The 27,351-nt window shown below is 43.6% G+C and overlaps 1 protein-coding gene across 1 annotated transcript in view; it reads left to right on the top strand.

Annotated features, from left to right (window-relative positions):
* LOC147751039 (uncharacterized) overlaps positions 1-27,351 on the top strand; it is a 195,847-nt gene that overhangs the window by 12,736 nt on the left and 155,760 nt on the right. The window contains exons 2-5 of the mRNA XM_086932138.1: positions 3,517-3,573; positions 11,011-11,082; positions 16,880-16,951; positions 22,897-22,932. Coding sequence (XP_086788264.1) covers positions 3,526-3,573; positions 11,011-11,082; positions 16,880-16,951; positions 22,897-22,932 — 228 coding nt within the window. The 5' untranslated portion in view covers positions 3,517-3,525. The remainder of the gene's footprint in view (positions 1-3,516; positions 3,574-11,010; positions 11,083-16,879; positions 16,952-22,896; positions 22,933-27,351) is intronic.

Here is a 27,351-nt window from a genome sequence, read left to right as displayed (position 1 = left end):
GCTGTGTGTGAGTATATACATGTATGCATGTGTTAATAGGTTCCCAGGCGGGGTTGACAGCTGTGTGTGAGTATATACATGTATGCATGTGTCAGTGGGTTCATGGGCAGGGTTGACTGGTATGTGTATGTTTCAATGAATGCACGTGTGTCAGTGAAATTATGGGCGGGATTGACAGGTGTGTGTGTATACGTGTAAGCACATGTGTGCATGCCCGGGCCGCGCCTGATACCACACACCTACGCCTCGGTCAGCGGCAGGGGCGACGCCAGCAGGAACCTCTCGTGGCCCACCATGTACTGCTGGCGGGAGAACTCCTGCTCGAGCTAGGAGAGCTGCTCGGGGCTGAAGATTGGGTGGATCCGCTTACACTTGCCGGCCCTGGAGCTCAGGGCCGGGCAGCAGTTCTAGGGCAAGGGGTGTCCTGTGAGGAGCGAGAGAGCACTGGGACAAGACAGAAAATACCAGCGCATGCAAAGGAGTCAAGCATGACAGCATGGGTGCATGGGGGGCATGCTCTGCATCCCACATCAGATTACCACAAAAGATTACCATGTACCGGCGGCCGTAGTAGAGAATTAAAGCCATATTTACTGAGCGCCTATCTTATATTCGCTGCACAACCGCCTTCCATGCGAGCATAAGGCACGAAGCTCCCTTTTGCCCATCGTGGATAAATAAAGAAATAAACATGTGCGGCAGAGGGGACACGACGCAAGCCTCTCAGAGAAGAGGGGCTTGAGCGTGACAATGTGAAGAGACGCAGCGCGCTTGCACTGCAATGCTAAGCGAGTGGGTGGGGCCTAAGGAAGACAGGGCGGACACCAACACCGCTTCCAAAGAAAACGGACACAAAACCAAAGACAATAGATCTTGCCAAGGTGAAGCAGCGCATGTGCTGCAACGCAGGTGAAACCTAAAAATGAAATGAAGAAAAACTGTTTGAAAAAGTCAAACTTATACTTGACATAGCCTATCCCACCACACAGCTTTTTCCAAGCATTAACAGAAGGTACTACTGGAAAACGGTTAAACAGCAAGGAAACTGGCACTTGAGCATCGACAAAAGCAAACAAATGTTCGCTACAGAGCAAAATATTTTTTTAAATATGTTGTCGTGTGTATACAAAGCAATGATAAGATAAATAATTAAATGTGATCGTACAGTGTACTTCTTGTGTGTAAAATTAGTCCCACATTCATCCCAATTGAGGTGAAAGAAGAATACACCCAAAAAAAACAATAAAAGGAAAGTGAGACTAAAATACTTCTGTGGACTGATTCAGTATGTAATTTACAATGTCCCTAGACCATGGCCGATGGTTCCTGAGCCAAAGAAATCAATAGCAGCAGGAAAACCAAAGCCTCTTAGAGTATGGGCACATTACGAATGACTCAAGGGCCTTTGCAGTTCAAGCCGAATGAATAGCTCAAATGCCATTATACAGCAACCTAAAAAAGAGATGCTGTTATCTATAAAACTGCTTTCTCTTAAGATCTAATTGCACCTCCCACAGCCCCTTCCTTCCAAAATGCAAACTAATAACCTCAAAAGGTGTACATGCCATTATGCTCATAAACTTCAGCGGACTATGTATTCCAGTGTTAATATTTGTATAAAAAAAAATGATTTCCCCTACGATTTCAACATTTTGAGACCAAAGATAAACGTTACTCCCGACCTCTTTATCACAAAATTTGTTTTTTTAATTTCAAATTAAAATATACAACATAAGTATAAAAAACGACATGAACATATGTACACAATTGAAGGTTTCAACACATGGCCTGCAATTATTTTGTAAATGATATATACAGCAGAGGAATGCCTTTGCAGAGCATGCAATTACATCGGGAGTGCCTTTACTTCACAGGTAAGTTTGTAAGTATTACCATAATCCGTGTGTGTGTGTGTTTGTTTGTGTATGAGTGTAATTTGATATTCATTGTTGTAACTATTTAATTTAAAGTTACTTATATTTTTAAGTAATTATAATATTCTAAATTAAAGTATTATTACTTTTATATTAATTGTATTTTAATTTATTTAATATTAACATAAGATTTTAAACTTTTATTTCCTTAACCCTAAAAGCCCCTACTAGCCCTATACACTACCCATTCCTGAGCCCTAAATGTCCTTACTACCTATAGGTTACCCATTCCTTAGCCTTAAAAACTCCTTACTACACCTAAGCACTACCTATCCCATGGCCTGACGGTGTTCGGTATATATTGAAGTTTGAATATAATCAGAAATCCTCAGAATATGCATGCAATCATGCAAATACACCTTATGCCAGTGTCCATGGCAGACTCTCGGTAGTTTGGTATGAGGCACTACACATTACTCAAAGATGAGCCCAATGGCATACAACAGACTAATGCTTACAGCTCCACTGTCAGCTAACACAAGTATAAGTGGCACACCCCTACATTGATCAACATTCTGCAACCCTTGAAAATCTTGAGTGAAGTTCAGGAAATAAAACATCCACACCCTTTAAACACCCAAGTGACATATAATGTGTCTGTAGCCAGTATTACAACTATTAACATGGGCACATGCCCGGACATCCACTGGTGGATAATCTATTATAGCCGAAGCTTTGGCTTTTCTCACAGATTGTTTGCAACAGGCTTTAGCTTTTAGCCTCAACTTACTTTGAAACATACATCTGCACCTGCATCAATTGCTCTCTGGCTTTAACTTGTTTGAAATGGAATACTACTTGCAGCCCAAACTTTGGTGATTTGTAAATGGTGCACTGTATGACTTTCAACATGCACAACCCGCTTGCCTCCAGGGCTTATTCTATTCCCAATCTGTGCACCCATATATGTACCACAGTAACTCTATGCTGTATGTGACTATTGTGTTGTTAATCATGGCATCAGTGATGTCATCAATAATCTTAATTGAAATGTCATCAGTGATGGCATTTAACATATATGGACGTAACATGCAATGCCATAAGCAGTGTTTGGCGAAAGTTATAGTTAGGTCAGTAAACTAGAAATTGTGAATTTCAACATAGGTTTTAATCTCATTTCAACGCCTAACTACAACGTCACTTCAACCTTTGTTTTCTTCAGTGAATATTTACATACATGCTTAGATGTATATACACACACAAACTCATACACACACATACACACATATTGTTAGTTAAGGCACTTAAAACGAACTTACTTGTGCAGTAAAAGAATGAAAACTTATCTACGATATAAAAACTCATGCTGTAACTCTTGGAATGTGACTCCAGATGTCATGCCTGTGAAGTAAAGGTAGCATACTATATACCTCAACCTCTACTGCAATCCATAAATGTGTATACATGTAGACGTGTGTGTGTGTGTGTTTGTGTGTGTATATGTGCGACATGATCAGGGATGCTACTGTGGCTTGACAATGAACAGATGCTGGCTGCTACCATGTTTCTTCACCCGGCTCTCACGTTGGCACACTCTTGTTCAAATTGTAAATCTGAACACCATGTTGTTTCTGTTTTGTAGGGTGATGCCATGGCTATATTTGGACCTCAGGGCTACAAAGGAAACAAAGGAGATGAGGTAATAAATACAACGAGTGCAATTAGAGAGTCTTTACTCCCGCAGTCAGTAGGAAGTCCTGGGGCACTAACTTGGTATTTCAGTACCCTCTTTATCCTCTATTCCCAGGCCGGGCTGTGGACTGTAGGGGCACAGTCTGCGCCCTATCATGTCAGCAGGAGGTGGGTTGGTAACTGGGGCTCTACTCCTCATAGAAATCCAAAATCTGAGCACGGAGAGAGTGAATGCTTCACATTTTACACTTGTATATTGGGATGCGTATGGAAGCTTCACCTCTAGGCGAACAAAAGAACAGGTAATGGTCAAAGGCTATCAAGGTACTTCTCAAGACGCCCCTGTCTCCAGCCCTCTCGCACCAGAATGAACCTGATGGAGGTAATATCTGTCATGGCAAAAGGCTGTCCCTGGTCTCTGCAATTCTAAAGAGACTGCAGTCTCCATTCCTACCACACCAGCTATTAACCTGGTAGGTTAACGCGTGAAAGGAACAATATTTTATAATTTGGCAACCCCCTGGACTTCAGCATACACGACAGTCTCCACTCCTCTCACACCCCAGTGTTTGGCTCAAAGCAAACAAAGTTCCAGGAATTGTAGTTCATCTGGCAGGAAGGCTGCAGCCCCCATTTTGTGCATCGTCTCTACTATTAAAATCCCAAAATAGATTCCACTGTGCCCACAGTCACCCACATCGTGCCATGCACACGCTGCAGAACACACATGAGCAGTTGGTCACTAACAGGTCTGTCCATCTGCTTAAAAATTCACATCTGGCCCCACTGTTAGAGCAATCTGGTTATCTGACAGCAGCCACGCTCACTGTAAAAGGTACTCGTGATGCCCTCCTTCAGACCACAGAGCCCTGCTCCAGGTCCTAAAACATGTCTACTGGGGACACACGCGTGATGTCATGCAAGGAAATATAAAAAACAAATCAAAAATACCAGAACCCTTCTTCATGGGCCACTCAGCTCAGGGTTTCACACCTGCAAAACCATGCAGGGGACATCCCGACCCAAAACCTTCTTTTTTTCTTGCTTTGTCTCTTTCCTGCTTTCTCCCCTCCTCTATATTTCACGATCGCCCTTTAATTCTTAATCTCTTTAAATCTTTCTCCTTTTCTTTTCTTTTCCTTCCTTTCTCTCTCTCGCTCTCTCTGGTTTTTTGCTCATTTTGTCTTTCACATGCTCTTATCTCTTGTCCGGTAACATATCCTTAAAGAGCCGAGAATGAATTCTTAAACTATCTTCTATTGAATGGAAACTCTAAGTGGGGAGTCTGTGAGAAGCAGCCTGACAACCTGTTTTATTTCTCAATTGAAATATGAAGGCCTGCCAACAGGTGCACATTATCAACAATTTAGTACTGAAATGGGATGCGAACTATGACAAGAACTGGTTTTATAACTTTACTCTTATATTCGTGAAAGAAACATAGAACTCAGGTTTAGTAACATATCTTCTAAGTTTTAATGCCTAACATTTAACATCAAGATAAAATATATGTTTTAAACAGTTCTTTCGTATCAGAAATTTCTTGCAGCAATACAAGATGGCGGATATATTTCAAGGATGCCACATTGAGTGCTTGATTTGTGTGCACTTGGAAATGTTACTTTAAAACAGGTCGCTGTTAGACACTAGGTCCAGCATTTCAATCTATTTTTTAAATAAAAATTATAAATAGAATAGGGGCCAATTTATTTAAAAAAAGCGAACCGAGAGTAAGTGCCTGCAGTGTGGTCTTTGGAAAACAATGTTCGTAGTCTCCACCAGGCCTCATATTCATCTTTGTCCTCATTGCATCGCGCTTGTCCATACAAGCATAAAACTTTCTTGATGGTGGATTTTTTGCCAACTCATGTTTTCTTGGAAGTAATCCACAGAGCTTCATGAGGGCTTCAGATCGGTACTTGGAAGGTAAACCCTGTCGGCACCCAATACCGTTCCATGTACATTCAGGTAGCGATGCCACACCGATTGCAAATTGATTATGTGCTCAGTCTCAGAAATCCATCAATACTGAGCAGAATGTAACTGAAAACAGCTTTATCTATTGACATCAGTAAGTGACCATCTCGAGGTCCTCTCCGTGTCCTTGCTTCGCGTCATCAGTGGATGTTCAAGTTGCAGTCAGCACAAAAGAGTATTCACTGCATGTGCACAAGGTGTGTGTACATAAAATGTGTGTGCGTGACCCGGCATTAACACTCAGTGAAAGATGCCTGGGCTCGCATCTAAGGGGGTTCCTACAAATATGGAAGAGGATTTTGTGCGCCGTGGGCAATGGCTGTTCATCACTCAATCTCAAGGTGTTGCACTGTCACTGCACATCCCGGAGGCCCCAGTGTCCTCGTGCCACCTTCAGCGTGACATAAATCCACGGATCCAGCAATAGAGAGGTCACGCAAGCCCATTGTGAGACACTCAGCCCACAGTAAGTCATTTATGCTTCCTCCAGCTAAGGTAGAAAAGTGAACACTGTCCCGTTTGCTGAACTCCCCTAGATAATGTGTTACGAGAATATTGTGATCAAAACAGTGTCTGACAGACATATCATGTCCTGAGTATCATTTACAAACATATCTCTCCATCAGAGGAAATCTACACCCAACGGGAAGATATTTTTTAAATAATTTTTGTAAAATTGTAACAATGCTAAACATATTCTGACATACAACCTCATAGACTGATCCAAAGCCATTAACGTCCGTAAGTCTACTTGAATAGTATCATAATTGCACGCCATAGCGTCTTTGCTGCGCTCTAGGTTGTCTTCTCTGTGCAGGTCAACACTCTCCGCTTGAGCCCAAGCCAGAAGGGAGTGATGAGGTGTTTGGCCGTTATGAGCCCTGGGTAGAGGTGATCCTGCTTTTCTTATTCCTGCAATAGAGACCAAGAATGCACACCTCCCAGGTGTGCAGCTCCAAACGTCCCATGCAGGTGGACAATTGTGCACTGACCCGCTGCCAGTAGTGTTGTAGATGCTGACATCCCCAGAGCATGTGTAAAAGGTTAGTGTTTGTCTACTAGAGAGCAATGGGGGTTGGCAGCTTCTGTACACCAGAAGGATTAGTTTACTTTTGCTGGGGTGAAGTGCACCCTGTGTAGCATTGTAATAGGCAAAATCTGGCGGTGTGGGGACATACATTGGACCCTACAGCAGCGTCTCCCAATCTTTATCGGTGCACGGGCGGGTCAGTGCCTCTTCGCACTTGTGATGAAGCAGGGTGAGTGGTGTGCCAGTATTGGAGCACAGTGAGTCTGCAAAGTAGCGGATCTGGTGTCTGCCTGGTCCCAGTACATGCAGGTAATGCATGGTGAGATGTGTTGGGTGCTCAAGCGCCATATTTCCCCATTGATTTACCATGGCTATCACCAAAGAATTATATTACGGGAAGTGGCCTGGTGGGAGTCTGCCCTCTTCGCTGCAAAGGTCTCCGATTGTGTGGTACCTGCCGTGTGCCAGGCGGTTAGTTCTGCTGAGAATGTAATGGCCTTTCAGCCGGTGTGCTAAGCAAGGGTATCACTGAAGTATAAGGGGTCACTGTTTTTTAGGAAGAGAGTATGGTGATAACAGTGGCATGCTGCCCCCAGCAAGTGAGATTTAAATTTGGGTATGCATGTGCACTGGTGGAACATCCGGAGTATATCCGGCAGACCACAGGCCAGGGCTCTTGTCGCTATGTCCATAACCTGTATGCCCGAAATCCATTTAGCAACCCATTGGAGTTGAGATGTGAGATAGTAGAGCTCAAAGTGGGGCACTGCAAGTCCGCCTCGAGTCCCGAGCAGGCATAGTTTAGACAGGGCTACCCTGCAGCTGGAGTTGTTCCATATGAAATCCCACAAATCCTTTTCCAGAGATTGGAAAAAGGAAGTGGTGACATGGAGAGGGAGATTAGCAAAATAATAAAGGAAGGAGAGTGACCATTTTAAGGAGCGCCACGAGTCCTGCCACTGACAGAGGCAGTGTACGCCAGAAAGCCATCTGCATTCGCAGTGAGGCAACAGCTCTTTGCAGTTTGCCATCTTATAAATCCTCTTCCGAGTGGTACACCATGATGCCCAGGTAGCGGAAAGTGGAGGCTTGTCAGGGCGCGTGTGTCTGGTTGAAAGCGAGATGTGGGTCTGCCAATGAGCGGGTGAAAGGGAATAGAGGGTTTCCATCTATGTGGCTAGCTCTTCCCTCCCCTGAGATTATACTAAAACTATGGCCTAGAGGAAGGGATTAATGCATTTTGTGTGACACAGTGCTCCTCTACATGTAATTTGACACACAAAATTGCATTTTAACATCAATAGTGGATTTACAGAAATATGACCCTTTTCGTCGAGGTTTGAATCGATAGCCTTTAATAATAGGTCGGCCATTTGTGTCTCAGCTTGCAATACCCAGCGAAGAAGAAGGAAGAGGTATATCCTTTTCAATAGATGTATCATTGCACTCACAAAAGGTGTTATGATCCTAAGTCCCAACACTGTTCGGTGTAGCGAACTAGCAGCAAGGTGAGGAGACAAAATATTTTTTTATATAGCAATTTAACGTAGGGAGGCTGAGCCCACTCACAGCATGTTTCCCTGCCTAAAATGTGGACGTGTTCCATATGCAAAATGGTACATCTGCCTGAACTCACCTTTGATGCTACCCATATGTTAATATGCTACCAATAAGGCCACGTCATCCCTTCATCCTAAAGCTATAACTTTGGGAATCAATTAAGAGGATAATCGAGACACCTGCATTTACAGCAGTCCTGAATTGATTATTATTATTATTATCATCATCATCATCATCATCATCATCATCATCATCATCATTAGTATGCCCATTTGAATTCTATCACCATAATATTATAAATATTATGTTACAATAATTAACATACTGTAATCATTATTGACTGTTAAAGGAGTGTATAGTGGTATAAGACACAACGATGAGCTGCACTGGCTCCTTCTTAACAAACATGAGACAGACCATCAGGATTGGCTCATCCAATTGAATCCAGCTGGAAACCGGTGCCATGAGAACCGCAGGAACCGTCAATATCCCTTCTTGTATCCAACATTCACATTCGTCCTTTAGCCCAAGCCATTTATACCTATCTCTTTCACTACCAGACGCAGGCCAATGACACCCAAATCTATCTACGGGTAGAGCGGTAATCAAATGACCGAAGTAACATCACTATATACCAGGATCAACTATATTCAAGGATGAATTAGACACTCGTTAAATTTGGGATTCCCTATGTGTTGTATTTTATTGTTAGCACTAGGCAAGAACATTGTTACATTTAAAGTTCTCTGTATCTTTTACTGAGCTGGGCATGAGATGGAACCACCCTTGGTTAGTGATGAGTGGAAGTGATACACCCTCCAGAGGTATGAGGACCAACCTGCTGTATTCAGCAGCAATTCCAAACTTCAAAAGAGCCAGGAAGCTTAATCCAGGCATTCTGCCCATCATTTTCTGCCTACTTCTGTCCACCTCCCTAACTGCAACATCAAAACTGTTTTTTGGGTTGTTTGTGCTCCTATTGGAGTAGGCTCAAGATTGATTTGCATATGGCGGGGCCCAAACTGAGATGGCATGGTGTGCAAAATAACAATGGACTGGTGAAGGGTAGAATGCTTGAATTAAACTTCCAGCTAAGAATTGCACAGGCCTTCCAAACCAAAGTCACCTTCACCAAGGTGATGGTAATATAGTCTGGTCAACCCAGAAGTGACATGCAGAGGCGGCTGATAATTACTCATGCCTCAAACAGATTTACACAGACTTTAAAAACCGCTATCAGCAGGTCTGAACTGATCATTCTGCACTCTGGTATTTTACCAGTAGGCTGTTTTGAGATTAGGAAAGCTATGACCCAATGATGTCCCCATTGCCGTGGGGTTAACCAGGTGAAAAATACCCCAGCTATGTCCACCAAGATGTGAGATACCAAGATAGGTGTTCCACTGTTCATCGTTTGTTTGATTCACAGCACAGTTTTATTGTATCGTTCTGGGTGGCTTCAAAAAACATTACTACATTATTTTACTGTGGCTGATTTACACGTTTTGTTGCACATTTTTCAGTATATTGCTGTGCGTTGCTTCATTGTTTTACTTTGAGTTATTTTATGTATTCAATCCACATTGCCTCATTATTTTTTTGTGCATTTTTTCAATGCGCAACTGTTCATTCTTTTATTGTACATTGTTTAATTTTCTTCATTGAAAATTGTGTTACTCTGCACATTTTCAATGAGCATTGTAGGGCCGATTCACTAAGGGCCTGCGTACTCATGGAGGAGGCCCGCAGTTGTGGCGGGAGGCCCACACTCATGGGAGGAGGCCGACATTTGTGGTGGGGGCCCACAGTAATGTCTGGAGGCCCACACTTGTGGCAGGGGCCCCGCAGTAATGGCGGGAGGCCACACTCGTGGCGGAAGGTCTACACTCATTTAGGTGGCTCGCAGTGCTGGCGGGAGGCCCACACTAGTGGTGTGGGCCCGCAGTAATGGTGGAAGGCCCACACGCGTGGCGGGGGCCCCACAGTAAAGGCGAGAGGCCCACACTTGTGGCGGGAGGCCCACACTTGTGGCGGGGGCCCGCAGTAAGGCGGGAGGCCCACATTCGTGGTGGAGGCCCCGCAGTCCTGGCGGGGGGCCCACACTCGTGGCGGGGGCCCGCAGTAATGTCGGGAGGCCCACACGCGGGGCATGGGCCCAGCAATGGGTAACTGCAGTACTTACGCCCCTCCGCGACTGTGGGCCCCCCAACGCGAGTGTGGAGGTTGTTTGTGGATCGGGCCCAGTGTCTTTGTTACATTATCTACTGTTTAATGTATCATGGGATCATTCTTTCCATTTTTTGTGAATTCTGTTAGTGTCATTTGCAAGGTTTCACCTGTGAATTCTTTCAGCGCTTTACTTTGTTTTGTTCATTCTGTCGCCCTGCATCTTTTCAATGCAGATCGTTTAATTGTTTCCTGTGCAAAGTTTCACACTGTTTTGTTTAATATCTAACTGCATTGAGTCTCTGTTTATAATTTCACTGCTTTGCTACTCATTGTATCAATGTTTCACTCTATATTGTTTGATTGTGTAGCTCTGCTTTGCCTCAGTGTTTCATTCTGTATTGTTCTTTATGTTACCATGCATTGCTTCATGTTCAACTACGTTTTGATTGATTGTTTTACTTTTATTGTTTGTGTTCCTGTACATTGTTTCATTGTTTAATTGATTAGCTGTGCAATTAATATGTCACAAATGGCCCTTGTCCAGCTATTCATATTTCCAATGCTTGTCCATTCGGATTGTCATTGTCAGTTGCTGTATTGTTTGACTGTGACCAGTGGAAAGGGTAGTGTGCGGGTTGTTCAGTACTCAATGCCTGTGTCCGCCAAGTCATGTTGGATTCCATGCGCTCTTTTTTTATTTCATCGTAGGGAGACCGCGGTGGACCTGGGTTTGACGGTGACAAAGGAGAAAAAGGCGAAGACGGCCCCCCAGGTGAAAAGGTACCCAGGAGACTATGAGCAGTGCTTATTCCTTTGTGACGCATAAAGAGAAGAGATACTAACAAGTAGTGATGTAACCTCTCTGTTCATCCCTCCCAACATGCCCAGTGATGTATCCTTGTCTGTTTTCACTGGGTTATGTTGTATCTGCCAGAGTTTGGAAACGCTTTCAGAAAACCTGTGCCTGTCCACCAATAGAGAGATGAACTAGAGGAGTTTAAGCAGGATCTTTTATATGTATATATGTAGTTATCTTTTTTTAGGTCTCGCCTTTACCATTCCGCAGGAATGGGAAATGGGGAGAATTCAAGTCGGCTATTTTCTCTTCAAACCAAAGGGCTTTCAGCCGCGGTTTTCTTGCAGTTCATGTGAATCACGTGATCAAACATGCACGAGCATTCACGTCCAGGGCTTCTCCTCCCCTAGCAGCACTCCTCCCACACCAGCAACTCCCCCCTCCCACACCAGCACCTCCCCTCTCTCTCCAAACAAACACAGCCTTGCCATAGCAGCACTCCTCCCACACCAGCAACTCCCCCCTCCCACACCAGCACCTCCCCTCTCTCTCCAAACAAACACAGCCTTGCTGTAGCAGCACTCCTCCCACACCAGCAACTCCCCCCTCCCACACCAGCACCTCCCCTCTCTCTCCCCGCAAACACAGCCTTGCCCTCTCCCACACCAGCACCTCCCCCCTCCCACACCAGCACCTCCCCTCTCTCTCCCCACAACAGCACTCCTCCCACACCACACGGAGGATTCAGCAGCCGCTCTCACCAGCTTGTGGCTCTTGTCTACCCCTCTTTTTCTTTCCCTTTCTTTCGATCCCTTTTCCCTGCATGATGCTCCCTCTTTCTTTCCCTTTCTTTCGATCCCTTTTCCCTGCATGATGCTTCTCCCTCGATCTCTCTCCAACACGCTCTCTCTCTATCTCCAATCTCTTTCTTTATCTGTGATCTATTTCCCTCTCAAGTCTTTCTTTCCCCTCCTGCCTGCCTTGCTCTCTGGGACAAAGGTACACTGAAACCTATTATCGCCCAGATTCTCAACCACGTCAGCCCTGCTAGGCCTGCATAGTGTTCCGCAGAGGATCAACACAGGACAGAAAGGAGCGAAGTGCCTGTTGAAGCTGGAAGCTGCGGGAATACTTGTTTCCGTGTTGCACTGCACGTCATTCCTTTGTGCTCGTGCCCTCTGTAGAATTCCCCAGCCCCTCAGCTTGGCGCGTCATCCCCGCCCACCCCCTCTGCTCACTCCCCGCCAGCAGGGCCTTCACACATCCCTGTCGGCTGACTCACTTGGATGTTGGGATGTCCTACAGTGCGATCCAGCCGGCGTTATCTTTCCTCCTGACGGCCTGTCCGTAAACCTCCCACACACATCCTGCCGGTAGCCGGCAGGTGTGCTGAGAGGGCGTGCCCGGGCTCCGCCTTCGAAAGGTCCTGCCATGTGAACAAGGGACGAAAAATACAACTCTGTGCTGAAAAATAATTAAGAGCCTCGAGCAATGTGGCGGGAATTTATTAGCAAGCAGCAGCAAACAAGGAAATAGACCTTATTTTTTATTATATGGCCTGGCGTTAGCCCAGTCCTTTTGATTTTATTAAAATGTGAAGCATTCTTATAGGAGCATTCCGCTAGACATCTCGCTCGCACATCAAAGGCTGCTCACTCAAACACCATATGCCTGCTCCCCACCCCCGCCCCCCACCAGACTTCATTGGAATGTGCCAAAGCCATCTGTTGCTTCCCCCAGCAGGCTCGGCCTCACTTACTTCTCCTCCCCCCTAATTAACATCCCTCACGGCCTAGTAATTACCTCTTTTCATGCTCTACATTGGCCAATGCTTGTTTTCTTTCGTAGAGCCACTTAAAAAGTGCGTCATTTTTTCATCTGCGCAGCCGAACCCATGACCTACAAGTGACCCATCTCAGCATCGGGTTCTTGGCTCAGTAAATCACGATAAAACTTCAGAGCTAGTTCCGACCGCAGATTAGTTTTTATGAGGGCTCAAAAAAGAAACGGCACATGCAAGCAGAGAAGGAAGTCATCAGCGCCACTCCTAACAGCTCCTAATGTACGCTCAAGTGGCCGCAATTTGTAGAGCTGTGCGTTATTTATCCAGTTCTAAATACTTCCAACCTGAGCTGCTATAAAAAAAAAATGCACACAATTAAAACATTAATAAATGTGAATAGTACGGGGGTGGCTTATAAGGAAGACATGGCGGAATTGCCAAAACTGCAACAAGCTGACAATGTGTTGATAATTTCAATACCCAGATTGGTCAACGAGCTAAAGTTAAACGCTGCTACTGACCAACATGCGTTCTGCAGTTAGAATTCTGAATTCAAGTAATGTCAGCTGGGCGGTTCATCCTTCCGATGTAAATATAAAGTAATAGCAACTCCTGTTGTCTAGAACTCTTATAAACGAGAAGCCTCTCCGTTACTTGCTACCACCTTCATGGCATTTTTTGAGCAACCAGTGCACCCTGGATTCCTGCCACCTCCAAATGTCAGTTTGGATGAATTTGTGTTGGGTGCTGATTTCTATTTTCCACCTCGGGATACTTATAGGGACAACAAGTGGGTGGTAAAGTTCATTGGCTCAACTCCACATCTGAGGACTGGCTTCCCTTGGGTCTGTGATGCATCACAGAGAGAGCAGGGCCTGTGTTGCAGCGCAGAGAGGCTGCACGCGCTTTCCATCCAGCGCGCGAAGCGCATTAACACCAAAGCCATCTGTTGCTTCCCCCAGTGGGCTCGGCCTCACTTACTTCTCCTCCCCCCTAATTAACATCCCTCACGGCCGTGAACCAAAGGGATCACTTATAGAAGTGATCATGCGAGTGCAGCATAGTTCGTTGGGGTCCAGTTTTGGGCACAGGTTTAAACCTTCTTTCGGTTCCACGTGTAATTTCTCCTGCTTTCACGTTGATAAGAGCTCTGGTAACAGCCCATAAACAACCTACGTTGTTGCTGGGGCCTTATTACTTATGCTTGTGCCAGTTTTCACAGAGCCTTTGACAAATGTGCTTTGTCAAGATAAGCACAGCTTTTATAGGTTCCTTTTCTTCCGCTCTAAGAATTCCTTGTGTGCTCTTTAGAAGTGTGGGGGGGGGGGGAGGGGATGAGGGGGGTGTGTATATCACCCTTCCATCCGTTTGCCTTAACACCTTTTGCAGATGTCAGCCGCATCTGATTCTGGGTTAGAACTGTTTGCTGAAATATTTACCGTTTGTGATAAATTCAGTGGTTAGTTTTATGCTGTCAATAGATGTGGGACTTTCGATTACAGACATTTTGCAGAGAATATGTTTGATTTACGCAACATCCATAAACAATGTTATTTTAAATGTAAAATAGTAACTTACATGTGAGAAATGGGGGAGGAGGGGTGCTACAGAGATTACATACAGTGAGATTATTTTAAGATAACTCGCTATCCGCCTTTCCCCGTGCAGCTGTGACTGTGTAATGCTTAGGGACACTTTAACCTAGTTTGTTTTTTCCTCTAACGTGACTGTGAGCCCGTGGCTAGGAAGGATGCGCTACCTGACCCGCGCTGTTCTTTTGTGTCTGTTAAATATGCATATAGCTCATTAGGTTATAGTGCCTGCTGCAAATGCGTGTGTCTGTGATTTTCTGTGTAGCTAACCCATGTGTCCTCTGTACAAACGGGACACACATCTACGCAACGCCACTCAACTACGCAATGCCACTCAACTACGCAACGCCACTCAACTACGCAACGACACTCACACATGCAACGCCACTCACACATGCAACGCCACTCAACTACGCAACGCCACTCAACTACGCACACATGCAACGCCACTGCCACATGCAACGCCACTCACACATGCAACGCCACTCACACTGCCAACCACACTCACACAGCCAACGCCACTTACACAGGCAACGCCACTCACACAGGCAACACAAATCACACAGCCAACGCCTCACACACAGGCAACACCTCTCACACAGGCAACGCCACTCACACACGCAACCCCACTCACACACGCAACGCCACTCACACACGCAACGCCACTCACACACGCAACGCCACTCACACACACAACGCCACTCACACACGAAAAACACTCACGTTGCCAATAGATCTCGCAGTACGACAGGTGGAACTATTACAATGGCAAATAACAATGCCTTTCACTGTTGTTATCATTTTGAATACATAAAGGGCTTTGTCATTTACACAACCAATAGCTCAAACTTTCCTACTGCGAGACCTATTGGCAACGCCAGTGCTTGTTCTTCTTTATTCTAGTGCTTTAATTTATTCCCTTCCCATGAACTTTCATCAATACTATTTTTTAAAATACATTAATTTGTGTTTATTTCTTTTGCTCTTCTTTATTTGTTTTTCCTTTCCCTTGTTTGCTCATTCACTTTTCTCTCTAAAACAATAGTCCCACTTTCCTCTTTGCATTCTGTCCTTATTTTGTACTCACAGGTCTTTCCTCTGTTCACTCCTTAATTTCCCATTCTCGCTGTCTTTTCAGTCCTTATTGCTTTCTCCCTTTATCCTGCTGTCTTTCTTTTCACGTTCCTCTCTTTCATCCTTCCATTCTTTCTTCCTGTTTCTTTCACCTTTCTTTCCTTCTTTGTAACTTTCCCTACTTCTTGACATATATTTGTCCATCCTTTCAACTTTTGTTGCCACCTTCTTTGTTTCCTTCCTTCATTCTTCCCTACTTCCTTCTGTCTTCTTTCCTTCCTTACATCTTCTATTCCATCCTTCCTTCCTCCTTTCCTCCCTGATAGAGCCTAAAGATAGCTATAAGTAGTAGAGACATATAACAAATAGATAGATCACATAGATACATTCCTGTACACCCGTTCCTTCCATTGAATAGAGAACTGAACTGTGTTCACACAACCACCCACTCACACATCCTTACGCTTTATAATGTCCTAAACACACCCCAAGGTACCGCTATTATCACCAAATTGGGTGATAATCTGCTAAAAACTGTGGTACCTTATTAACCAGTAATTTTGTGTTTAGTGCTCTCACTGACCTATCACCTATAAGGACATGGGGGTCATACGAGCACATAGACAATTCCAGACAAATTGCTTTGTCCACTACGTACATAACTGATCAAGACAAAGACAGTTAGGCTCATTACAGATAATTGCACAACTACATTACAGGAACAAACATAACACATTTCAGTAGAAATATTAATTAAAGGTAGATACAATTCAGGTAAATACATAACAGATGGATGCATTAGAGGTGGATGCATAGTTACAGTTCTGACTGGTACTTTGCAGGTAGAAACATGAAGATACTGTAGGTAGCTACTAAACCCCTGATTAAGATTACATCTACATCACATACCGGCAGTGCATGTTTTGCTGCAAACACTGCAGTCCTCACAGTATTTTTCGGTTCTGGGTGGGTAAGTAGAGAGTCGGGTGACATGCTGAGAAGAGTTGAATAAGAAAAACAATTGACAATACTTTATATAAGAGTAGGTTCCACATTTTGATTCAAGATAGGTAAAGGCACAGCTTCCTTGCAGGTGCATACATAAGTGCTTTGCTAGTAGATCAATGGATTACTGGTGCATGTTTCCCTGACAGTGGCATGTTAGGAAGGCTACAGGCGAATGCAGGGTTGCATGTTATTAGCTAGCTCACACAACCACTAATGATGTACCATGGTATGGGAGGCTGTGTCTATCTCCAAATTAGTCACTGCTGCTTGTTCACCTGAGTGGACCTTAATATAACCAACATTCTCTTTTGTGCTTTCTGTTAGGGTGTCAAGGGTGAAGCTGGTGCAAAGGGATCCATGGGACTCTTTGGTGCCCGAGGCCCAGTTGGACAAAAGGTTGGTAATGGAGGGAAGGCTCTCATAGGTACAATCGACGTAAAGTATTAACCGCTCTGTTTGAAGGTATCAGTGCTCGATGTTTGTTGTGCAGGATTAACATGCCTTTGCAACATCTACCTGCCATTCCAGTTGAGTGACAGCGCCATGTGTGACTCAAGAGGCTCTTGCGCCCTGAAGGTGTGCGTCAATGCGCAAATATTACAAAGTAGCGTTCCCGGGAACAACGAAAATAAATATTACCCTGCAGCATGCGACAAAAATACGCAAAATATCCACCAGAGTGATCATTTATTTTCAAGGCGTTGTGGCTGCGGTTCCAGACACAGCAGATGCTGTGCTCGTGCGGGCGCTTGCGTATGAGCCACAGACCCCCGGCATGTTACTGCAGCTCTTCTGCTGAACGCATGGGTCTGCCTGAGCCGATATATACCTCTGTAGCCTATATATCCCATTTTTCAGTCATTGTAAAATGCAATTCAGCCTTTTTTCAAATCTTTGTTTCTTTTGCCATACACATACTATTGTGCATCATTAACATGTAAGTAAGTGAGATTTCGAGTTTGTTGGGGCCTTCTTGCTATAAGGAAATAGTGTACAATTTTTTATAGGTTCATGTATTTACTTTTGTGTTTACTTGTGCATAAACAAGGACAACATTTCCAAGCGGCTAGGCGAATAGAGGGGGTAGAGGTGCAGTAAATGGAAAAAAATCCACAGCAGCCCATAACCTATTAGCGGTGTGCGAAACCAGCGATTTGTTTTGAGCCAAAATGGGATACATTTGCATTAAAAAGTCTTGCAAGATACTGGCAGTACATTGGCTCAAGAAGAAAATGTCTCAGAACAAGTTCACGACCATGTCATGAGTGATGTAATATGTGAGGTCATAAAAAGTACATTGTGGGGGCTTAAGTTAAAGTTAGCTCAGGTACCTATAACTGCTGAATTTCAAGTTTCTGAATTAGTGAAATTGGAACCTTACTGTAATGTCCCCATAATCTTTGGTTTTTCCAGTGGATATGTATGTAACTATATATATATATATATATATATATATATATATATATATATATATATATATATATATATATATACATACATATATATCCAAATTCCTCGTCTCCTACACATGTCCCTTGGATCAGAAAAGAAACTAATCGGACCCAATTTGTTAGTGCTGTTTTTTATTTTGCTATGTGCTCTGCATATATATATCGTTGAAAATATATGCATATATAACCCTGAAATGAGAGGTTATGAAGGGTAGACCCTACATGGAAGAACTACCAGTGAAGAGATCGGCTGGGGAACAATCAGCAGGCAGGAATGGCATGCCCCGGAAAGGAAGGGCCTGCTAGTGTAAAGGGGCAGATTAAGGGTAGAGAGGGAAACCGGGATTGATATCTACTTAGTGACATTTTCAGAAAACACAGTAATTTCACTTTTCCAAGAGTTGTTGTGGCAAAAAGAAATACATCTGGACAAAGTTGGTGTGAACCCCTGGTCTGAACTGTAGTACAACACACATGGTCTGGTCCAAGCAAGGCCCCTAAAGCGACAATATATCACTCAACGTATTTACTTAAATATTGCTTTCTTGACTATATATATATATATATATCAAATTCTTTTAATAGACACAGAAGGCTCCATGATGTTTGGTCAGTAAGCACTGTATCATTGGCATAATTAACATGCGTTATTATGCTGCAACCCGACATTGGAGGACGGAATATCCTTCATATACGGCTTGATGCAAATCTGGAATATAGACATTAAACAACAGGGGTGATAAAATACATCTTTGTTTCAGCCACTGGTGCTCTGGTATGCTGGGAGATGAGTGCTTCTCATGATCTAGGACTATTCTCACCCAGGTATTAGTGTGGTGTTCTACCATCAGTTGGAGCAAAGAAGCATTACTTCTCCAGTTCTGAAGTTTGCGTTAGAGCCGTCCCATATCCACTTACATCAGCCTCTATAAAATCTGTTGAGCACGCAAACCGCTTAAATTCTTTATTTTGCACTTATGTGCCACTGATATTAAGGCTACCAGAGTTTCTGACAAAGAAATGATGCATTAAAATTCGGTATGAAAAGGCCCTTAGATGCAAGGTTGTTGAACCCTTAAGAACAATTCATCTAACATAATGTTTGCAAACAATATCTACTCTTCCAAAGGTATGGTATCTGATCACAATTGACATGCTGTCATTGTTTGGGAGTAGAAAGCTGAACCAGAAAGTTACATTTGATTTAAATATTGGAATTGCAAGTCCTTTCGGATCGGGGCCACGTGTGTTTATTGTGTTGGCCATAACAGTAATGAACCTCTCCACCGTAAGCAACAGACCAAGTGGAGTTTCGGCCTTAAGCTTGATGTACTTTTTTCTCTTCCCTAATACAATTCATTAACATATAAAACCTCCCTGTCTGCAGTAATAAGGCAGGGCTTGCTTTATAGATATAGTTATTTTCTGTTATCAACATTTTTCAGCTATTTCCACCAGCATCTGCTCCTCAGTTAAGGCGGAGAAGCACCACCCCCTGCTGCCTGGCCAGTGACTAAAGGAAAAATAAAATAATATTAAAACATGTTTAAAACGGAGGAGCTGCGGCTGCCGGGTTTCTTTCAGCTAGCGGTGGACCTGCCCCAAAGAGGCCATGATTCGCAGGATGGAGTGCAACAAACCGAGAGTGGGAGCGATCACTGGACAAACATCGCTAATGGAAGGAAGAGACAGTATCTAAATGTGAGACTGCAGGCAGCTACTTCTCACAGAGAGTATAAATAATGGCAGAGGAAAGTGGAAGCAGCAACAGGGCCTGGGTGGTGCCTGGCCTCAGTCAGGCAGCCCAAATCAATCACGCGTCCCAGCATGCATCACCTCACCGCCCCTTTCCCGCCTTCGCCTCCTGTGGTTATTGGGTGTTCGCTACACTTGTTGTGTTCTGTAGGGTTAGTGGAGTCGTTGAGTTCTGTCATCCAAACTCCAATGGACCACATGACCAGTGCTTAATTCCACGGGTGGAGCAACAGAATTTATTAGTAATTTCGGGCTACATGAGTAACGTAAATACCTCCAACTCCACCGTGCAGAATTAAAAATTCTGCCCATCCCTAATACTTATCAATCAATCAGGGAATTTGTAAAGCGCGCTACTCACCCTCAAGGCGCTGGGGGGGGAGTCGCTACTGCTCGAACAGCCAGGTCTTGAGTTGTTTCCTGAAGGCGAGGTGTTCCTGGGTCAGCCGGAGGTGGGTGGAGAGGGAGTTCCAAGTCTTGGCTGCCAGGTAGGAGAAGGATCTTTCTCCAGCGGTGGCTTTGCGAATTCTTGGGACGGTGGCAAGGGCGAGGCTGGCGGAGCGGAGCTGGCAGGTTGGTGTGTAGAATGCGAGGCAGTTGTTGAGGTACGTGGGGCCCGCGTGCGTGCCCCACGTACCTCAACAGCGAGCCTTGTGTGCGTGGGTGAGGAATCGGAATGTGATTCTCTTGATGACGAGGAGCCAGTGCAGATTCTTCAGATGGGCAGAGATGTGGCAGTAGCGAGGGATATCCAGGATGAGTCTTGCCGAGGCGTTCTGTATGCGCTGTAGTCTTTTCTGGAGCTTGGCTGTGGTTCCGGCGTAGAGGGTGTTTCCGTAGTCCAGGCGGCTGGTGACAAGGGCCTGGGTAACCGTCTTCCTGGTAGTGGTGGAGATCCATTGGAAGATTTTTCGGAGCATGCGCAGGGTGTTGAAACAGGATGATGAGACGGCGTTGACTTGCTTGGTCATCGTGAGGGTGGAGTCCAGGATGAAGCCCAGGTTGCGTGCGTGGTCTGTGGGTTCGGGGGCGGTGCCCAGGGCAGGTGGCCACCAGGAGTCGTTCCAGGCCGATCTCCCCTCTGTCTTGCAGATGGTGTAGATCTGCCAATCTCAAACATCTAGAAAGTGTGGTACAGTCACCTGCAACAGACGATTCTTAAAACAAACAGTCCAGGATTTCTCCCTCACTCACTTCCTTGTTTCTATTAAGCCAATTCCTACGTCAGGGGGCTATTCCATTTCGCTCACCAGTGCATAATGGGTTTTGGATTGGTCTACAACTCTGAAACGTGACAATAGTCTGCTCATGAGCATCCGTTGCCTCCAATGTCTGGGTCGTATATCTGTGAGTAACCTCCCATTCAAGCACTCCTGCTTGATTGTAGGAGGTTTCAAAAGCAAACTGTTTGTACAGACAAAACCCATTAGAACATAAGGGCAGAAGAGAGCATTTAACTCCAAGGACGCCGGTGCACACAGTTCTCTATGAATTAAACAAAGGCATTCAAATTTAATTTCTTTTTTCACCACTATCCAATGGATATCTCTTTGTGCTGAGGAAATTCGATCTCTCTTGTCAGGTGCTAAATCAATTGCACTGCAGCACACACTATATTTAGGCCAGGACTTATGACAACAAGCCTTTTTAGAGGCCATTGTAGTAATCGGTCCATGGCAAAATTCAGGCGGCTATGACTTGGGTTTGGTTGGGATTGCTTAGGAAGATTGGGTAGACCTTGTCTAGAATGATGCCGACCATTGAAAGTATTTGACAGAAACAGTGGTTCCTGCGAGAAGATACTTGTCTATATTGATAATTATATGCACAATCGCAAGGATTACGGGTTATATCAATGTCTGAAGGAAAGGAGACCGAGAAGACTTACAGCTGAACTTCCAATGTATCTTTTATGTTTCAAAGGGTGTATGAATATATACATAAAGGAGAAAACGATAGTGCTAGGTGTCCCCAGTGTAACTGGAACTAAAAAACAGAAACTTGTGAGTTTGTGACATTTGTGACTTGGTTTCCACAAATAACAGCGACCATCAATAGTTTTACAATGATCACAGCCACTGTGTACAATAGTAAGAGCTTCACTTCAAATGGTTGTCAACATAAGTTTCGACCCTTCCTATGATATAGGGTCTCTTCAGGACCTGTGGATGTAGGGACATCTATGATTCAAAGAAAGAAAGTGTCACTAGCGATACTGTGAGTGACTCCAATACTTGTGAGGACTGCAAAAGGCCATATGTTACCTGAAAGTGATTGCACAGCCACAAAAATGTATAATACACCGGTCAAGTGAACTAAATAAAAAGAATACTCACAGGGGACCCAGTCGGGTACTACACATGTGAGAAAGAAAATAGAGAGGGTAGTCTATTTTTTCTGGCTTAAATTACTCATCAATGGATCACCTGTTCAACGTGAATTCAATTACATTTGTACTGTAGTGAATCTTTTCTTTCTGACTTAATCATTTTTTATTTAAAAAAACCCTTTTAGAAACAGGAAGGGCCTCTTCACTAGGAACTTGAATATTTTAAAGGTTTTATAACATTACCATCTGTGGCAAGCAGGCGGCACACACCTACAATACCACATGCATATGATTCATTCTTCATCACTGCAAACGGTAGATGCCTGAATCAATTTACAGCAGCACTCCAAACTGTTATATATGGCTCATTAAAAAATGAATTGCCGTCATTAATTTTGTGATATGTCATGATGTGAATGAACACACCATATGAAAAAATCTGGATAATGTGTGTTGGGCGCGGTGTGGCTTAAGTCTACATAATTCTCTTGAATTATGATTTAAATGTCTACCACTCATGAGTAACTTATGTAAAACTGTAAATAGAATGTGTGTTTGCTGTACACCGAGTGTTTGGAAATTGGTTGCAAATTTATTCAGCACACATCTTTCATCTTTTCCATTGAGGGTTTGTGTACTTAGATCTCCTATAATTCTGTGTGCTATATTTAAAAGTTTCTAAAATGAAACAAATCTTTGAATTTTACACTTAGACCTTCACCTTCACAGCAGGAAAAGCTGTTCACTGGGTGAATCTGGTGTTAGTACCAATGTCTAACCACAATGTAATTCCTCCATTTCAACAGGGTGAATCTGGAGAGCCTGGGCTTCCTGGTCTTGCGGTAAGTCAATGGGTCCACTTATTGGATAGGATGGAAGTTTTGCCTCATTTGCACCAATAACCTGTAATTCAATAGCTTTCAAATCAAGGGTTGGCAATTTTTCATTAGAATTTTGTTTCCAGGTTGGGTACATTCTACATTAAAAATAAGTATGCAGTTAGGTGAGATTCAGATGTGGATTTTGTAACATCCACAGAGAGTCTATAATCAAGTGAAATTTGCCTATGGATTTTGTGAGACTCCGAGATATTCAATAGTTGCATAGAATGTATCACTTGATTTTTTATTAACACAAGGGGGGTTGTTCAATGGGAGTCTTCAGAACTAATAGGTTGGGATTCTGATTCAAGTTGTGTTACTTGGCTACAAAATCAAACTCTTAATATCTTTGATGTAAGATTTGTAGAAAGCAATTATACATTTTACTGTCCAATTGCATATTCCACCCCCCTCGCCCATCAAAACCTTGCTTCTATAATCTGGGCTTTATGGGGCCCCACATATGTATGGCACTAAGGGTGTGCAATGCTCCTGCTGGAATAAGGTGTTCTTTGTAAATTAGTCATTTTATTAATGGAGCCAGGTCGGCACTGTGTCTGAAAAAAGACTTGACAGATATTCTCTGGTGAGATTGAGATTCAGTTTGTGGTTTTACTGATTTTCTAAATTTGTAATGGATTCTGCCCTGAATTTTGCAACACATATTTGAAATCTTTAGACTTACGAAGCTTATAATGTGATTTTGTAACATTCACTGAAAGTCTGCTATCTAGTGTCTGTCTGATTTACATTCTGTAATATTTGCAGACATTTCACCATTGTGAGGAATTCTGTTCTGGACTTTGTAATGTTTGGGTCTCTTCTATACACTGATTGTACTTATGGGTTATTGGACACCAGTTCCTGCAGCAGGTGTGTAGGCTCTTTAGGAATAGTTTAAGAAGAGGCAAGGAGCTTCAGTCTATGTACATAATCCTTCAGATGATGGGGCACATCCCTAAGAAAGATTTAGTTAGAATCTAATTATTCTGGAACATGTTGATGTTTAGCTCTCTGGTCTTAACTGAAGTTCTCATGCCCGATTTAGAGTGTGGCTAGCAAAAATAGCATTTCCACTGACATTAGATTCTACAGTTTGAAATAAAATTGGAAAATTCACGATACGTAGATATCTCTGGCATTGCACCAGATCAGCAGTAAATCTGCGGGCAGGATTTTACCCAAAATGGCTTACTTTCCTAAAGTACAGCTTAATGAACAGAATTTCCAGCTACATCCGGTTTTACAGTTGATAATTCCATAAATGTCAGGGGACCTCAGATTTACCTCTAAGGAAGTGGCATTCTGCAGCTGCTCACATTCCCCATTCCATTGAACTCGAGAAGGATTTACCTTAAGGAGACAGGTTAGTTTTTTTTTGTACCCTTGTTCTGTGGAAAATCTGCACATATAGTATCAGATTTCTAGCTCTAGGTATGACTCAATTATCATTGCCTTGTACAACAGTGTTAAAGCTGCGTAATGGTGAAAATGGTGTTAAATCATGGAGTTAGCATGATGGAATTCCCACTGACTAGTACAATTCAAAATCATCAGCAGTCCTTCTCTGGAGAGGATTTCCACATATTTGGGGTTTCTCAAGGAGGTCGGAACAGTTTCTTCAGTTTTAAAGCTTTTGTAGTTTGATTGTCAATTTTGAAAGGTAAACAGCCTATACACCGCGGTCAATAACTTCACATATGGGTAAATTCAGAGAACTCTAAACATCATTCAGAATTTTGCAAACAAACTAGCGCCAAGACGCATACGGGTATTTGCCGCGCTTTACAAATAGCAATAAATAAATAAATAAATAAATAAAACACCGCGGTGCCATTATGACGCGTCTTTTACAACGCAAGTCGTTACCATGGCTTGCGCTGGAGGGCGCTCTAGACTAAGGAATAGTAGATTTACTATTCCTTCCCTACTGTACGTAGGCTGGAGTTGGAATAGTAAATCTTACTATTCCTAAGTCCAGCACCTTACAGCGCAAGTCGTGGTAACGACTTGCATTGTAAAAGATAGCGTTGTGATGTACCGCGATCTTTTGGATCACGTTGTAGCATCATACAACCTTTTGAAACCATTTCTGACTGTGATAGACCAGTGGAGGTGTTCCGTGCCATGATCTTGAGATGTTTAACTCTCATAGGAGTAGTGAGGTGGACAGTGGTATGCAATCATGATTTCACAGGCGTTTATGTTGAAGCTAGAAGGCCATTCTGAATTGTATGATCCTTATTGGTGGGGGAGATAGTATTGCTTCATCCACAGATTTGATAGGGAACTTTCATGATTGATTTAGTTTTCATTTCTAGATGGAATTAGCAGTTATCATACATGCAATAATAGCCGCCATTTCAACAAAACTAGCTATAGATTTTTTAATGCATTATCAGTCTACATTGTGGAGATATTCAGCCAATGGTGCTGTATCAGTTTTGAGATCGGAGGTGCTGTCAAGCGAAATCGACATAGGCCCTCATTTACGAGAAATTGGTGTAGGGCAGTGCCGCAAGTCTTCTTGCTGTGCTGCCCTACGTCAACATGAAAGGGCAGGAATGCTTTGTATTTATGAAATACGGCACACTCTTGTCCTTTCTTCCTTCTCCGGCGCGCAATGTGCTGCCTAGCACCAACGCTGGTGCCCTTGAACCATGGTGCAAGGGTGTCTGTGTTGCATGCAGGATTGGTTTATTGCAGGACAGGGCACCTTCCAGCTCAAAAGCAATCCAGAGAGGCGTTTTCCTCTTTCTGTGTGTGCTGAAAAATGCAGCACACATGGAAAGAGGAATAAACGAGTAGAAATAAAAATATTGTCCTTGTTACGCCTGCTCGGGGTAGACGTACAGTTTTGGCGCTGCTTCATGTTTAGGTGATTATGTAAATCTGGGGCAGCTTAATAATCCATGGGTGTTGCTTGGAAAAACCCACTGCAACACCCATGGAACATCTCCTTGATGCAGAGTAAGGCAACGCAGCGACTTGCGCTGCTTCGTCTTACTCCTTTTCTATGAGGCCATACAAATCCACACACAGTGGCTTTGCGTGGCCTCATAGATATGAGTGAAAGGCTTGCGATGCCGAAGCGTAGCAAAAAAAGTGTTTCTCCGGCAGCCAAGCCTCTCATAAGTAAGTCCCATAGTGTTGTGAAAAATCCAAAAGCTATTTAAAGAGCAAGTGTTTTTAATGAGGGATTCTTGTTTAGAGCAAGGGGTGGGGAAGTGTGAGGATTTTGGAGCACCTCTTAACAGATATATGTCTAAAATGTGGAGTTTAGGTTTTTGCCCTGAAGTCTGCACTTCTATCAAGATTCCAACTTGGGCAAAACTATCACGCTTTGTCCCAGCACAAAATGTATCTGGAAAAATCTGGTAGAATTTGTATGAGGAAATGCTATAATAATTTGAGCATTGCATCTCCGAACAGTGGAAAACGTGTAATTACTATGTTATGCATCATTTTGAGATGTAGAACTCTGAATAGGTGGATAATACGACACATGATAAATAACGAGCCACATATCAATGTATGGGGGGTAGTATTACCTCCTCACCTTGTGCTTCAATATGACAGGTTTTGAAATCTTTGAAAAGTTCACTTTGTAAACCAAACACGTTTTTATGAACATGTGTAATAGCATGTAGAGATACTACAGCCTTTTGTTCACACTCTCTTGAACCCCAGCAAGAGTGTTGCTAGGGAGAAGTAACAAAATGCAGTCAATACTGAGTCAGTGAAAGAAAAGAAAAAAACACCTTGTTAAAAAATTACGAGCAGCTGTGACATGTCATGTTTCATCATTGACAAATCATTACATGTTGCAAGACAAACATGCAAAGGCTCCTGCTGTTTATAGCTCAAGTGACCTCCTTAAAGTGTATCTGGGGCGTTGCAGCACCTCCAGCACCCCTGCCTCCAGCGCCACTCCAGACCATCATTTTGTGGCACATGCTAATTTTCTAGAAGCGAATGTGAGACGTATCGAGATTGCGTTCAATAAGTGTTGGGTTACAAATGAACTTCAATGCATTAAGAAACCCAGGGTCGATTGATCAGTCTCCAGAGACATTGGGAAGGCCCAGAACAGCCATGAGGACGCAGTGTTTTCACACTCATCATAGTTATGATATGTGAATAGTTGTCAAATATTGTTAATTTCACTCTCTGCGAAAAAGGCAGAAATGAACATCATGTGAGACTGAACAGGACCTAAAGGGTGAAAACGGGGAGACATCACCAGCCATGTTCCCTCTCCTCTTTTAGGGATGGGACAAGGTTATTGATAAGGCCTAGTCACTGAAATGACCAGGAGAAGTCATCAGTTCTCGATATGTAAGGCTTGCGACTGAGCACTGCATGCACGTTTCCAACCGC

Source organism: Lissotriton vulgaris, chromosome 1_1 (assembly GCF_964263255.1).
Source record: "Lissotriton vulgaris chromosome 1_1, aLisVul1.2, whole genome shotgun sequence".
NCBI classification, from domain to species: Eukaryota; Metazoa; Chordata; class Amphibia; order Caudata; family Salamandridae; genus Lissotriton; species Lissotriton vulgaris.
This window is presented reverse-complemented; position numbering and strand designations above follow the sequence as displayed.